Source organism: Mus caroli, unplaced genomic scaffold, assembly GCF_978045245.1.
Source record: "Mus caroli unplaced genomic scaffold, Mus_caroli_1 scaffold_13, whole genome shotgun sequence".
NCBI classification, from domain to species: domain Eukaryota; kingdom Metazoa; phylum Chordata; class Mammalia; order Rodentia; family Muridae; genus Mus; species Mus caroli.
Window position 1 is genome coordinate 72,192,775 of NW_028227268.1, and position 16,203 is coordinate 72,208,977.

Genomic DNA, 16,203 nt, shown 5'->3' on the forward strand with positions numbered 1-16,203 from the left:
ATACTATCCCGTGCTCCCAGAGACACTTGTTTACTCTGCAGAGACTTCCAGCGCCGTCGTCCTCCCCGTCCCCCCCCCGCACCTCCCCCTCCCTGTAATCCTGCTACTCAAACCCTCACTGCACTCAAGGTCTACCATGCCTCTCCAGTCCAGCTCCAACAAAGGCTGTAGCACTTGTTGAGAGCTTGATACTGTCTTTCAAGACCTTTCTCTGTCGTTAGGCGCTATTACGACGTTTCTGGATGTTCTCTGGCTTTGCTTGCAGATCCTAGAGTCTAGTTACCTTGATAACAGCATCCTGGACCTTTCTTCACTGCTGGTCTCCACAAGACTAGACCACTTGTCTGCCCAGCGATAGGCTAATGCACCGCAGAGCCTTCTGGGAATTGTAGTTTCGGCCACAAAGTGACTAGGCGCAGGCGCGCTTTATCGCTTTTTGCTCCTGGTCTCCCTCTGAGAAAAGGAGTCCAAAAATCTAAGCGCTGCAGCAGAGAGATTTGTGGGAATTAGGTTTCCCGGCTCCTGGACAAACGCGCAGGCGCGGCTCCGCGTCAAGGAGCAGGCTCCTGCTCATTGTGTCCTGACTACTCTGTCGAGGCTATGCTCCGCAGTGGACAAGCTTCTAAGGGAAGCCCCACGGTGATCTGCAGTGTCCAGAGACTGAAGGTCAGGTCTGGGAGTTGAGAACGGAGGGTACCTAGACTAAGGGTGGATTGTGGTCCGTTTTAGATGGCGTGGATCCCATGTCCTTAACTTTGCAGTGCATGTACTGAAATTTGATTCCACACATGGAAAGGACCAGCAGAACTGTTTTGTAGTCGAGCTAAGGGATCCGAACCTGATTGCACGTTGAGAAGGGTTGGTAGCTCATCTTGCAGCAAACTCAGAAATACAGTTGCATACAGATGCTGGTTATATTCCCGGCGTGGCTCCAAGTTCTCTCTGAGGAACTTGAGAAAGGGACACCTTCACTGCAGCCCCTGCACTTGACGAAACTGTGGAGGGTGACTTATGTGAATGATTTCTTCTCCCGGAAACCCGCCCCCCACACTATCCCATCCGAAACAGCCCCCCCCCCCCCCAGAGAGAGAGAGAGAGAGAGAGAGAGAGAGAGAGAGAGAGAGAGTGAGAGAGAGAGATCTGGCCTGTTTAACTCCCCTTCCCTTTCAGGAGAAAGTCACCTCTTTGCCTCCTCCTTCCTTCTAGTTGGGATAGAGCTGTCCCAGGAGGAAAGGCTGTCTTAAGACGCCAAAGCATAGCTGCAGGGGAAGGGACAGAGAATGGGTAGAGTTTGAGAACTGGGCCCCCGCAAGCTTTCTGCAGGGAAAAGCCAAAGCCACACAAAACGGGAAGGCATGCAGGATCTGACTACAGGAAAGATGCGAAGGAGAACTGGCATGGGGAGAAGTCACTTTACAGATTGGGTGAGGACAGCTACCTTTAGAGGGAGTATGAACTGGGAGCAAACACAAAGTGAGCCAGGATGTGAATGGTGAGGCACATCCCTGTGAGCTTTGACCCGGCCCTCTCATCACAGGAGTACAGATGCGTCTAGCCAGAGAACCCCCGCAGTTGTAACCTCCTCCCCTGCCTCCTCCCTGCTCAATGCTCCTCAGCTCACCAGAGAAAAGAAATGGCTGTCAGCCAGTTCCCGGTCCTGGTCCAGGTGAGTCACCACTGTCCAGTGTTGTCCCTCTGTACCCCCAGTTGTGTCCTTGACTTCATTCATTGCTCTAACCAGAAGCTTCCTTTCCAGCCGTCCCTAAAGACCCCAGCTGCTCCCTCCCACCACACATCTCCTCCTAGTGAGCTTTAGAGCTTTCTGTAAGGCATGAAAGTGGCACATCTGGGCAGGATTCTAGGTTAGTATAAAATGAAAACCTTTCTACTTGTGTTAGCCAGTAAGATGGTGGTCCAAAATGGTAAAGGCAGGAACTGACATAGGATCTAAAAGAAGGAATTTGAAATGTTTCCCGTGAACATGGGGTGTCCTAGACGCCACGTAGTTATTGATGTCTTTTAAAGATAACGTGTAACTTTTGTTTAAGAAGAATATATAAGTGGTACAAAAATAATTGAAGAACTCTACTTCTATAGGCTAGGGGGCTAGTTTTGTGGTAGAATACTTGGTTGGCATGCATAGGGTTCTAAGTTCAGTCTCCAGCACCACACACACACTCTCACAAAGCTGGCACATATACACACACAAAGCTGGGTATGGTGGCTTACACCGAATTCATAATACTTGGCAGACTGCAGCAAGATTGAAAATTGAGGCTAACCTGGGCTACATGGAGAGCCTGTCTACAAAGAGCTCAGATCTAAAAGGCATTCTGAGTGGTACCAGTCTCTTTAGGTAAAACCTGTTCTAATTCCTTTTCTTTTAAGTCTTTAACTATCTGGGACAGGGATTTATGGGAGGTCAGAAGCTGGAAGAACCACCAACCAGTTCCAGCTTGCTGACTGCTCATTCTCTTCTTGAGTTTGGTAATCAAAGAGCTTTATTTAGAGGTTGAAAGTTCAAGATTGGGCAGCCCCAGGTTGCAAGGGCTCTAGGCTGCATCATATGTAGCCGATGGCACCACATGACAGGACCGAGAAAGGTGTGGGGAGTTTTGCATGGTGAGAGGAAATGAGAGAGGTCCAAGGTGCTAAATTCACTTTATAACAATGTGCTGCTCTTAATAGCCACTGCAATCCAGAGAGACCTGCCCCATTCCTCCCAATCCTACAAGATGTGCATTGAACCCTTTAGGGAATGGAGCTCCAGGAGACTACTCATGCCCCATATAAGCCCCACCTCTTCAAGGTGTCCCACTTCCCAACACATTCACACAGGCACTTGGACCTTGGAGGGATAAGCTATATCAGGCATGGCAGTTAAACACTATTGTGTTGTTCGCATGCTGCTGTAATTTGGCTGCCATCAGGCAGAAGCGCTTAGGGATAGACAATGTATCAGCTTCATTAGCTGTGTCAGAAACCAGAGATGAGCAATGGTTCTTAGTAAATCTACTCATGGCTTCACCTCCAGCAAGTGTTTCTTGGCTCCTTGCTGTGCACCAAGGGTTTGGGTACATGTAACAAACTTAACTAAGCTATCTTAAGCTAAAGCAGGCATTTATCAGAAACACATTACAGAGATACAACAGACTTTGGCTATGGAAATGGAGTCTAGAATATGCTTAGAGTCCCTCCACTTAGATCCTTTGCTTTCTTTTCTGGACTTCCATTATTTGGACCTTCTTCAGTGCACACTACCTCCCTGGCTTCTTAGCTCAGAAGACCACACTGTGCAAGGTGCTGTTTTCCATGCTATATTCCAGGTTTCTTAGAGAGACTCTTTCTGTCCTTGGTCAGAATTTCCAAGGAAGGGATGAGTTGTAATCAAAGAAGACATAGATGGTGTCACAATACAGAAGGATTATTTCCATAGTGTGTGTGCGCGTGCGTGTGTGTGTGTACATTCACACGTGTGTTTGGGTGAGCAGATGAGAAGGAAAGCTTACTGAAAACAGTGAGCATATGCCATAGAAGGACTCTGCCCATTCTGAGAAGTGCGTCATGGAGCTGTTTGGTGTTCATGTGAACACACAGAGGGCATTTCTGAAAACCAGATAGTCTGGGTGAGCCATTCAGCCTGGCCTCCTAATTAATCCAGGGATGCAGAAACACAAAACAGGTGAGGCTGCTGCTGGTGAAACGTGACATAATATTCCACAGGAAAGATTACTTGAGTGTATGGGAGTGTATGCTAAAATAATGATTTAAAAAGAGGACATTAGGTGTATCAGTATGGTTTGCTGTCATTATAAAGTGTTAGCCCTGTACAGTATTGTGTGCTGTATGCTTTTACACTTCTGCCAGTGCCCTTTGTTTATCTACACCACCATGAGTAAGAACATAGCAATATGTGTTGGGCTGAGACGTTACACAGCTACATTAGGGCTGTGGAGAGACTGGGAGATGTGGGCCCAGTGAACAACTGCACAGTCTTTAATAACGACTTCTCTACAATTGGTGCCAAAGTTGGAGACAAAGTTTGTCTGCAGCACAAGGCTCAGCCACTAGGAGATGCTGAGGACATGTAGCTTGTCCCTGAACACCAGCCTCCTGCAGGAGACCTGTAAGATGATCCAAGAGAGCTGTGGAGACAGCCAGCCTGAGCTTTTCTGTGGTATGCCCAGGTTGGTAAGGAAGTGTTCTGTGTCACAGGACTTGGTGACCTTCAAGGATGTGGCCGTGCTTTTCACCCAGGAGGAGTGGGGTCGGCTGAGCTCTGCCCAGAGGGCCTTGTATCGGGATGTGATGCTAGAGAACTACAGTAACCTGGTCTCACTGGGTAAGCTGGGGCTCAGTGTCACCTGTGGGGGACTTGCTGGGGTCCCTGAGGTAAGCTGGACAGCATGGGGCTCAGCGTCACCTTTCCAGGACTGATTGGGGCCCCTGAACAACAGGTTAGGTTGGAATTGGGCTCGCTCATGATCCTGCCTTCACTCCTAATGTATATCTATTCCCTTGGTGTCCCCAGAGCTGTGTTGAAGTTTGGAGATGTGTCACAAGTGAAAGGGGTGTGGGAACAGGCTCTCTGTGTCAGGTCCCAAGCCGTCTTGTCCCTTGCAAACACGCTATGCTACCTCTCTAATCCCCATTTCTAGAATATTCTGGGGACCAGCTCTTATCTTTACAATGACTTTTATCACAGGATGAACAGATTACGTCATGGTTTTCTTTCTCCTTCACTAGCAGGTCTCTTAGGATCCCGACCAGATATGTTCTTTCCCCTGGAGGAAGTGGAAGAATGTGTGTCAGAGGAGGCTCCTGAGGGCTTTGTTCTGGGTAAGGGCCATGCATGTGGGAGACATTGGAAGGAGCCCAGTTGGTGGGTGCAGTTGCATGAAGTCTCAGCAAATGTGGCATGCCTGGGTCACATGGTCCCAGCAAGCATATCCAAACTGGCATTCTGTATGGAAGTCTGTCCATGTCTGAGCCCTTCCTTCTTTCCTTGTTTCCCATAAATTAGTGGTCTGTGGCCGGAGAGGTGGCTCCACTGTTAAGAACACTCACCCTCTTCCAAAGGATCCAGCTTCCGTGCCTAGGTCCCACATCAGGCAGCTCAGAATTGTCTGTGACTCCATCTCCAGGGGATCCTGCATCCTCATTTGGCTTCCACAGGCACACTGCACACATGTTCATATATATAAATAAAAATGAATTTTTAAAAATTAGCAGTCTAGGTCCTGGAGAGATGGTTTTGCAGTTAAGAGCACTGACTGCACTCCCAGAGGTCCTGAGTTCATTTCCCAGCAAGGACATGGTGGCTCACAACCATCTGTAATGGGATCTGATGCTCTCTTCTGGTGTGTCTGAAGGAATGGCTGTGTACTCCCATACATAAAATAAATAAACAAATCTTTAAAAATATCTGCCCCGCAGAAAATTAGCAGTCTGCTTGCCGCACTCCTGTGTTGGAGTGGCCTATTCTAAATCCAACACACAGGAGCTGCCTGCACGTCCCCATTGAGGGGCCTCTCTGATGTTCTGCACATACCCATCTTGAGGGGCCTCTCTGGTGTTCTGGAAACAGTTCTGCACTTGCTGAAGTTCCTTTCTTTCTAGTGAAGCAAACATCCATGTCCTCCCATCCTTGTTCTTTAGCCACATGGAGGTATAGTCACCCAAGTTTAACTGTCCTCCTGTGCCAGGCTCGGTCCTTGTTACAGGTGCCAGAAGGGCCAGGATTATCATATTCTTTGCTGCACTGCTCACACGTAGAGCAGCGTGTGCCTGCTAGTGAGACTTGCTGCCTGGAAATGGGGAGAACGTGACAGCTCAGTGGCTGTTGCTTGTCCTGTGGTATCCCCTGGGGCTTCTGACTCAAAGATGGGGATATGCCACCATACTTGACCTGTAAAGTATCTGTTAAGACCTCTTACTATTTTTTTTCCACTGTAATCTAGTGAAATTTGGCAAAGGTTTCTATTTTATAGTTAACATCTAACCACCTCAAATGTCTAGGACTCAATGTTTGATGGAATTTAACTATAACTCAAAATTTCAGTTATTTACAAAAGTATTTAACTTACCACTGATGAAGCTCAGTGGTAGAGCTTGCTTGGTGTCCTAGGTTCAGTCCCCAGTACAGGGAAATAAAGAAAACCTTTAACTCACTCCTATAGAATATTCTGTAGATTTGATCTTTGACAACCAAATGCCATAACTCACTGAGCTATCTTACCAGCCCAAAATCTCCAACGTTTTAAGTACTGACAGACCACCACACCTGACTTCAGGTGACAGGTCACAACCAAAATTCAGACACTGAAACTCTCCTATATAATTAATTACCTTTGGTTTGTGAATAAGATATACACAATCATAAGGGGTGAGTCATATTTAATCTTGGGTCCCATCCTGAAAACATGGCATTATGCAAGTGCACACGGTTCCTAGGCATTTCAGTCAAGGGCTGCTCAGATCTTTCAGATTAGCATTTTCTCATCATGGTGCCTCTTACTCTTGGCTTAGCATAGACCGTTGGTTTTAATTAGCACACACAGCACTAGGTTTCACTACAGTATTTTCAAACAAGATTTGTTTTGTTGATTCCCATGTTCTTCTCCTCCACCCGTCTGATCGCCCCATACCCACCTCCCCACTCCCACCTCTCTTTCACGTTTATATTGCATTATGTCCTCTTGCCCGCTCCTTCTCAGCCATCTTTCACCCTCTTGTGGTCTCCCTTCTTGCTTATTCATAGCCTATACCAGCACTCACATACAACACAAAGAAACGTGACAATCTGGGACGTAATGGGCGAGAGCATGTAACATTGCGTGGTTGGTTAGTTGATCTTTCAAGACAGGGTTTCTCTTTGCAGCCCAGGCTGTCCTGGAACTCTGTAGACCAGGTTGGCCTCAAACTCAGAGACTGGCCTGCCTCAGCCTCCTCCTAAGTACTGGAATTTAAGGTTTGTACCACCACTGCTCTGTAATTTTTCTGAGTCTGGGTTGCCTCCACTTATATAATACTTTCCCTCTTCTTCTTGTAGTAAAAAGTATTTAATATCCTGAGCTCAGAGCTCCTACCCCACCTTTAGTTATTGAGTTCCCAGATAGAATACACACACATCACCTTTATACCTATGACAAACCCTAAACAGCACAATAGCTGGGCAGCTGCTTACCCTCCATGCTATTAGCATCTACTTTCCTATCAAGAACCCCGAGATATTACTTACTATTAACTATATTCCATTTGGACTGCTCTTAACTCAATTGGCCAGCCCGCACGGCCATGTTTTGATGGCTCAGCTAACCCTTGGCGGCTTCTCCTCAGCTAACCCATGGTGGCTTCTCCTCAGCTAACCCATGGCGGCTTCTCCTCAGCTAACCCATGGTGGCTTCTCCTCAGCTAACCCATGGTGGCTTCTCCTCAGCTAACCCATGGCGGCTTCTCCTCAGCTAACCCATGGCGGCTTCTCCTCCTCCCTTTCCTGTATCCTCCTCTTCGTTGTCCCAAGCCCAGGAAACCTAAACCTCCACCTATGTCTCTTCTACCCAGCGGTTGGCAACTTTATTTACCAACCACAATTAACTGCGGGCAAGGCCACTCAGTGTCTTCCTCTCTCTAGGGCAACTACTCTTGGGGACACCCAAACTAGCGTTAGAATACAAGGAGCACTAGGCCATCCCACTACACCTTCCATTTTGCTGAAACTTGCATGGTTTCATAACATTCACTCTGTGTATTTCCCACGTTTTCATTATCATTACCTATGAACGGACATCTCGACCGGTTCCATTTTCTTACTATTGCAAATTAAGCACCAGTAAACACAGATGGGCTATGGCAGGACGCAGAGGGCTAGGGGATCTGTTCAGGCATGAGATAGCGCTGTCATATGGTAATTCTATATTTAATTTTTTTGAGAGATCCTCACTGATTTCCACAAGGCTGTGCTTTGCGCTCCCAGCAGCAGCCAATAAGGCTTTCTCTGTGCCCAACTCCTTGCCAGCACTCATTCTTAGACAGTTATTTTTACTCACAGAAAGAAAAACATCATGCTAGATGGCTTTGCGTTTTACATTTTCTGTCCTCTGGGCCATGAGCTGACAGAGAGAGCTGGCAATGAAGTGACACACAGGGTGGTCTGGGCGAGAGACATTTATGCTTGCTGACACGTTTAACCCCTAATGTCCCACAGAGCAAGAATAATGGGTGCCCTCTGCAGCTACCCAGTGAAGACAATGAATTTGCACTGGTGCGGCTCTTGGATGGAAGGTTGGAATTAGCACAGAGCCAACTGAGCCCAAAGCTGATGCGTCCCATATCACTTTTAATCAGGCAGAATCCAATGGATAATGACCAGACTTCCCATCTCAAGTCGCTGCTGGTCACTTTTATACCCTCCTCTTCCTGTATTCATCCGTTAGGTCTCTGCATCTCATACTTTTTAGCTTCCTACTCTCTTTCTTGGTCTGTGAATGTATGTGTGTGTGTGCAAGTGCACACGTCTACAGAGGCTGGAGGATGTCTTATTGCCTTGAGATAGACTTCCTCACTGAACCCAAGCCTGCTGTTTTTCAGCTATGCAGGTGGCCAGCAAGCCCCAGTGATTTTCCTGTCCCTCTCCCCTTCCTCCTCAGTGCTGGAGTCTCGGCAGCTGTGGCCACACTCAGCTTTTACATGGGGCTAGGAATCTGAACTTGGGTTCACAAACATCTACAGCAATCACTCTTACATACTGAGCCACCATCCCTACCCCCATTTATCATTTTAATTGTGTATTATATCCTCTTCTCCTCCCTCTTTGTTGCATTTTTTTGTCTTAAATTTACTGGGGAATTTTCTAGAGCTGATATATTGGTCTTCCACGTTGCAATTTTATTTTTTCACTTAGCACTATCATTTCTTTTTTTTTAATCCTTAAAATATATTCATTTTGAATATTGTACACTGACTATAAAAATAACATAATTTTTGAAGTTTTATGTGCTAAAATTATGTGTTCCTTTGCCTGAAAAAAAGTCTTACTTTTACTCTCCAGTATTGGAAATTGAACCCAGAGCCTCATGCATGCTGGGTAAGCACTCTGTCACTAAGCTGTGTACCCAGTCCTAAGGAGTTCAAACAGTGGTAAAGACGCAGTACTCATATCCTACCACCCAGCTTAAGATATGAGAATAAGAAATGGAGTCCAGTGTGGCTTCTCACCACTCTTCCTCCTAGTATACCAGAAAGCCTCTAGCTCGGTATTAAATATTTATTATTATCATTGTTGTTATTATTATTGTGATGATGATGATTAATAGTGGTGGTAATAGTTTGTTTTTTTAAGACAGGGTTTATCTATGTAGCCTGGCTGTCCTGGAACTTTCTCTGTAGATGATGCTAGCCTTGAACTCCTGTCCCTGTCTCTTCCTCCAATAATAATATGTGCCACCACGCCTGGCTTTGTTTTACATTATTTTAATTGTGCATAGTGTTTGGGGTGGAGGGCAGATTGCGTATGTGTGTGCAGTGCTCCCAGCGACCAAAAGAGGGCGTCAGATTCCCTTGAAGCTAGAGTTAACAAGCAGTTGTAAGTCACCCCAACACACACAACCCCTACCGCTGTCGCCACCACCATCATCAAGGCTACTAGAAACAAAACTTAGGTCCCCTGGATGTGGACCCATCTCTTTAGCCCACTAGGTTTGTTTTCTGCCAAATGTCCTGGGTTTCTTTTCTGAATCACATTTTCTTGCTGTGGCAAGATACCCGAGAGGTGTGGTTCAGAAGGAGGTAAGACTTATTCAGGCTCAGTTTTAGAGTCTGCAGTCCATGGTGAGCTGACTCCATTGCTTTTGGCCCTACAGCAAGACAGAAACACCATAGGAGGTAGGGGAGGAGAGCCCCTGCTTTCATGGTGGCCTGGAAGCTAAGAGACAAAACAAGAAGGGATCAGGAACAAGATGCACCTTTCAAAGACAAACTCCCAGGAACATGCTTCCTCCAACCAAGCCCTTTTGCCAATAGCTCATTCTACTGGGACTTCAAATTAATAAGGTTTTTTAGTTGGGGTTTCATTGCTACGTGACCACAGCAATTCTTATAAAGGAAAACATTTAATTTGGAGTTGGCTTACAGTTTCAGAGGTTTAGTCCATTATCTTCATGGCAGGAAGCCTGGTGGCATGCAGGCACTCACAGTGCTGGAGGATCAGAGTTCTACATCTAGATCCACAGGCAGCAGACGTTAACTGCGTGCCACACTGGGCATGGCTTGAGCATAGGAAACATCAAAGCCTGCTCCCACAGAGACACACTTCCTCCAACAAATCCACACCTACTCCAACAAGGCCACACCTTCTAATAGTGCCACTCCCTGTGGGCCTAGCATTCAAACACGTGAGTCTATGGGGGGTGGCCACTCCTTGTCAAACCATCACATAAGATTAAGACTTGGGGATGAGAGGCTCAGAGTGCAAATTCTTGCTGCACAAACATGAAGACCTCAGATCTGTACTTCTTAGGTAAAGCTGGACATGGCAGCACACATCTATAACCCTAGCATTGGAGGGCAGCGGTGGAAAGATGCCAGGGAGCACCCAGGGAGCACTCCAGCCAGTCTATTAAAACAGCAAACTCCTTGGAGTGTGAGTCTAGCCATTGTTATTGCCATACTGTCTCATTATCTTACAAGTCGTTATGCAATCTTCCCTGATGCCGCTTTAGCACATGAGACACTATATACTCTAAGCCAGAGAAACACAAAGAGTACCTCCCGTGAACACTACTGAAAACTGGCATAGATAACAGGGTCTTTCATGCTTCACTTGTCTTGCTAAAGGCATATCGGGTTTTTTAATTCTTGCTTTATAATCTCTTGGTACCTTGTTTTCTGTATTATTTCCCTCTTTGTTGGATTTAGTTTTCTCTTTTACTAATCTCTTCAGACTAATAGTCAATATCTATATATCTACTATATTTGAAGGCTTTAGCTGTCCTGTGATCTCGTTTATATCTGTATTTATAGCACCATTCAGTTCAGAAGACTTCTAATTGGTGTCGTGATTTCTCCTTTGATGTGTCAGTAATGCAGAAATGCATCACTTTCTCTTCCTCAGATGCCGCAGATGAACCTCACTTGGGTCCTCGATCTACGTGTGAAACTCTGGTTCCAGTTACAGGTGGGCAAAGAGTTGGCAAGAAGGGGGTGACAGACAGACACGGACACAAGGAAGTGTGCTGAATCTGAATGTATTTTGTCTCAAAATGAGCATCAGTTTTGTATAATACAGAAAACAAAGGAGTAGGGTATCACAGCAGGCAAGGTACATCGGAAGTATCTGACACAAAACAGGAATGCCTACAAAGGACTGGCAGGAACCAACTGGGATAAAATTCAATGTTAACAACTGGGATCAAAAGCAGCCCTACTTAAGGTCAGCTTAGTCTTAGAAGTCAGCCCTTGCCATAGTTCCAATTCTAGTCCATTGTATAGTCTACCTTCCCCCTAGGCCATTGTAAATTCCTGTGTATGGGTGTAACTCAGCCATCTATAGTTCTAAGTATCTACTCTGGTTCCTCCTTAGACCACAACCTTCCTTCTTCCTAGATAATGGTAAATTCCTGCATATGGGAGTAACTTGGCTATTATTCTAAGTGATTGTGTGGGGGAACTTTCTACTAAGTAATGTAGTCTGCCATACCCGACTCTAATGAAAATCCTAAGTATACTTTGCTAAACTTGCCCTGAGATTTCTAACTCTATGTAGTAGATAGTAATGCCTGATTTCTTTCACTATCTCTCTTACAATACTAGAGGCAATTCTGAATGTCACTGAATAGGCAACATTCTTACTGAATTCAAAGCCCATAGTTGGCTCAAGGACTGCCTAGGACTGGTGAGGAATCTGACTTAGCTATATGTCAAAATCAATCCTTAGAGGCACTTATAATAAATCAATATTAAGGGAAAGCATACCAATCCATTTACCAACTAAAGCAAGGACAGATTTAGAGCATTCGTTATTACAGGATGTCACAGTTCCAGGAGACTAAGTTTCCATGAACTTTTCGCCTCGGGATCAAGTCCAGGCTTTTCGGCCTGTCACAAGGGTCACTACTGGAGTAGATGTAGCACTCAGATATTGGCTTTGAACGTTTGGATGTTCATTCTCCCTGTACACATAGGTGGAGATGTTCCTGTTACGTGCCAGGAGAGTTACCCCTTTGACAGAAATCCATTTACTCTAATGCTGTGGGGTTTGTCTGATACTATCATAAGCACCATCTTCCTTTAAATTTTAAATCTTTTCTATTCTTTTATGTTTACTATTTCAGTGTCTGTGTTTTCCCATGTCTTTGCTAATGGCCTGTAGCTGGGCCCTGTCTGTTTAGATTAGCCACACGCACTCTGTGTGGGGTTGGTCTCTGCACTCCTGTTCCTACTGTTCATTCACCCACTTTAAATCCCCTGTTATCTTTCTTCCCTTCTCTTGGATTGTTTTTGATTTTTCCACAGTCGTCCTGTGTAAGCTCGTTGATTTATAGTCTTTAGACTTTTAGTGGAACTGTACTGGCACTTTCCATATGTCCTTTGGCTTTCAGTCATTCTTCTCTGATGTGCCTAGATGGACTTTAGATTTGACCATGTTCAGTTACAGTAAGGGTGTATCTCCCACGCTCATGATTTAAACCTTAAAATGTACCTGTTTGCTTTTCCCCATTATTTGTTCTTTCCCTGAGCCCTTTCTCCCTCTCTCTCCCTTGCCACTCTCCATGTATTCCTGGCTGGCCCCTTCTCCTCCTCCTCCTTCTCTTCCTCCTCCTCCTCTTCTTCGACCTCCTCTTCTTCTTCCTCCTCCTCCTCCACTTCCTCTTCTTCCTCTCTTTCTCCCTCACCCCTCTCTATCTCTCTCTCATTTTCTCTATCTCTACTTCCTTCTCAACTCCCCTTCCTATGCCCTACATAAACTCTATTCTACACTGTACCCATCTTATGACTGGCACCTCACGGGGAAGGGATGCCTCAGTATGGGCTGCCGAGGCAACCCACCCACCTCACCATACCACACTCTACAAAACATATCTTGGCTTTCTTTTTATAAAACATGACATCCTCCCTTTTAGTCCATCACCTATCAGAGACAGTAGAAAGGAAAGGATAATAAAACAAAGAAGGATGAAAACCTGTTTGGAAAGAACCCTTTGGAGTGAGTCAAATCTGCATTGTCAGGTTATCAGCAGCTTAGTTCACACAAGTCAGCAGCAGTAGCTCAATCCACTCACAAACATCATTCATGAATCAGCAACGGCAGTTTGATCCAGAAGAAAATGTGAGGCTCTGACAATGGGCTCAAGTCCATCAAAGTGGTAAGAAGCCACCAGAACATCACTAGATGTTCTTTGGTGCATAGTAGAGAGCTACTAAGTCATGAGAAACACTGGTCAGCAGAGTGGCAAGGTGAACCAATGGCACACAGCACCATCCACTGTCTGGTGGATTGTATTCATACCCTTTCCAAACACCACATCTTCTCTCAAGCATCTGCTCCAGCACAACATCACATGCCCTTTTTCCAGGCAGCTTCCAGAAAAACACCACATGTCTGTTCTCAGCAGAACATCCTCTCACGTGGCTGCTTCAGCAAAAACATCCTCTCATAAGACAGATTCCAGAAAAACATCACATGACACAACTGAGTCTCAAAAAAAAAAACAAAAACAAAAACAAAATTTCCAATTCATTTTTTTGATTAATTTTTTTCATACAATATATTTTGATCATGGTTTTACTTTCTTCCCCCTAGATCCTCTCCATCTAGAGATAATTTTTGAGACAGAATCTCTTTCTTAAAAGATTTAATTTTTTGTATGTGTGTGCACATGTGTGTGTGTGTGTGTGTGTGTGTGTGTGCCTGTGCGAGTGTGTGCTTGTTCACCTATGTGTATGTCTATGTACCTACCACATGCACACTTGGTGCATGCAAAGCCAGAAGTGGGCATTGAATGCCCTGGAACTGGAGTAATAGACAGATGTTAGCCACTGTGTGAGTGTTGGGAATTGAACCTCAATCTTGTAAAAGAGCAGCTAATGCTCTTAACCACTAAGCCAGCTCTTCGGCCCCCAAAACTTACTCTTTAACCCAGGTTAGCCTCAAACTCATGGTGGTCCTTCTGCCTCAGCCTTTCACATGTTGGGATTACAAGCATGAGTCAGCTTTTGTGGTCTATATTGGATATTTTTGAGCTTTGAAAGTCAGATAAAATCTCTTTAGTCACAGACAAAGTAACTGTTCTCAGAATTCCAAGCCAGGTCTTCTGAAATTGGGCTCTCAACACTTCTGCCTCATCATAGCTTCAGCCTCTACCATCCTCCTGCGGTCATTTCTCTGGCTATTTCCCTTCACATTACCACTTTAAGTCTCTAGCTACCATTTCTTTGTTAGCATTGCTAATGTCTTTTCATTTATTCCGTCAAGCTATTTCACCAGAGTAAAAGTGACATTTCTGTTTTCAATATCTTTCAGGGGAAATTACAATGGCCACGAGTAAGAAATTCCTCAAGGCAGATATCCCTGAAAAAGAGTCGGATCGATGGATAACAAAGGAAAGAGCATGTGCTAACTTGTTAGATTGGCAGTGCCAGGAAGGTCAGGAGGTGAAGTTGCAGCAAGTGGTCCTCACCCAGCAGAACACTCCATCAAAACTGGGTGAGCAGAGCGTCAGAGCAGAGGGCTCATCGCCCATTCAAAGTCAGAGGTCTCAAGCAAGCAAAACAGCTTTTGAATGCAGCGAATGCGGGAAAGCCTTCTCTAAGAGTTCCACCCTTAAGAAGCATCAGAAACGTCATACCGAAAAACTCAACCCAAGTCAGAAATCACCAATGAAAGAGAAGCGGTACGAGTGCCGAGAATGTGGGAAAGCCTTCCACCAGAGTACACACCTCATCCATCACCAAAGAGTCCACACTGGCGAGAAACCATACCAGTGTAAGGACTGTGGCAAGGCCTTCTCAGTGAGCTCTTCCCTTACCTACCACCAGAAAATCCATACCGGAGAAAAGCCCTTTGAATGTAATGTTTGTGGAAAGGCCTTTATCCGGAACATACATCTTTCCCACCATCATAGGATGCACACTGGAGAGAAACCTTTCCAATGCCACCTTTGTGACAAAGCTTTCGTTTGCAGAGCACATCTTACCAAACACCAACACATCCACAGCGGCAAGAAGCCCTATAAATGTAACGAGTGTGGCAAGGCCTTCAATCAGAGTACAAGTTTCCTGCAGCATCAGAGGATCCACACTGGAGAGAAACCCTTTGAATGCAACGAGTGTGGCAAGGCCTTCAGGGTGAACTCTTCCCTTACTGAGCACCAGAGAATCCACACTGGGGAGAAACCTTATCAATGTATCGAATGTGGCAAAGCATTCAGAGATAACTCATCCTTTGCGCGCCATCGGAAAATTCACACTGGAGAGAAACCTTACAGATGTGGCTTGTGTGAGAAGGCTTTCAGGGACCAGTCAGCCCTAGCACAGCATCAGAGAACTCACACCGGGGAAAAGCCTTACACGTGTAACATATGTGAGAAAGCCTTCAGTGACCATTCGGCCCTTACCCAACATAAGAGAATTCACACGAGAGAAAAACCGTACAAATGTAAAACCTGTGGGAAAGCTTTTATCCGAAGCACACACCTCATTCAACACCAGAGGATTCACACGGGAGAGAAACCGTACAAATGTAACACATGCGGGAAAGCCTTCAACCAGACTGCAAACCTCATTCAGCACCAGAGGCATCACACTGGAGGAAAGTGATAGGGAGCCAGTTAATAAGTGCTGAGGGGATGATGTCGTTAATTATTGAATAGAAGAGAGTACCTAATCACACTGAGGTCTTTTATCATCATGGTTGTAGTTACTGGGAGCCAGGTTGCATAATGCTAAGGGTCTTGAGAATCTTATGAATGGTGAACACACCTTACTCTTCAGTCTGCCACAGTTGGATAGCAGTGCCTTTTTATTGGCCTGAATTACTGACTATTAGAACCAAAATGAAAGTTCATTAAAAGCATAAATGTCAGTTTATCAAATTTACAATTTGTTTCTTTTTGTTTGTTTGTTTGTTTGTTTGTTTGTTTGTTTGTTGAGACAAGGTTTCTCTGTGTAGCCCTGGCTGTCCTGGAACTCACTCTGTAGACCAGGCTG

At 45.4% G+C, this 16,203-nt stretch overlaps 1 protein-coding gene across 2 annotated transcripts; it reads left to right on the forward strand.

The window, feature by feature from the left end:
- The first annotated feature begins 494 nt into the window (after positions 1–494).
- Positions 495–16,036, forward strand: Znf454 (zinc finger protein 454). 2 transcript variants are annotated; one of them, XM_085830047.1, is made up of 6 exons: positions 495–666; positions 1,538–1,666; positions 4,216–4,342; positions 4,747–4,839; positions 11,111–11,173; positions 14,519–16,036. In XM_085830047.1, exons 2-6 carry the CDS (start codon positions 1,634–1,636, stop codon positions 15,811–15,813), a joined length of 1,611 nt encoding a protein of 536 aa, XP_085686173.1. In that variant the 5' UTR covers positions 495–666; positions 1,538–1,633; the 3' UTR covers positions 15,814–16,036. The 2 variants fall into 2 exon arrangements, with proteins under 2 accessions (XP_085686173.1, XP_029339231.1); XM_029483371.2 differs by having other exon boundaries at positions 4,750–4,839.
- The last annotated feature ends 167 nt before the right edge of the window (positions 16,037–16,203 follow it).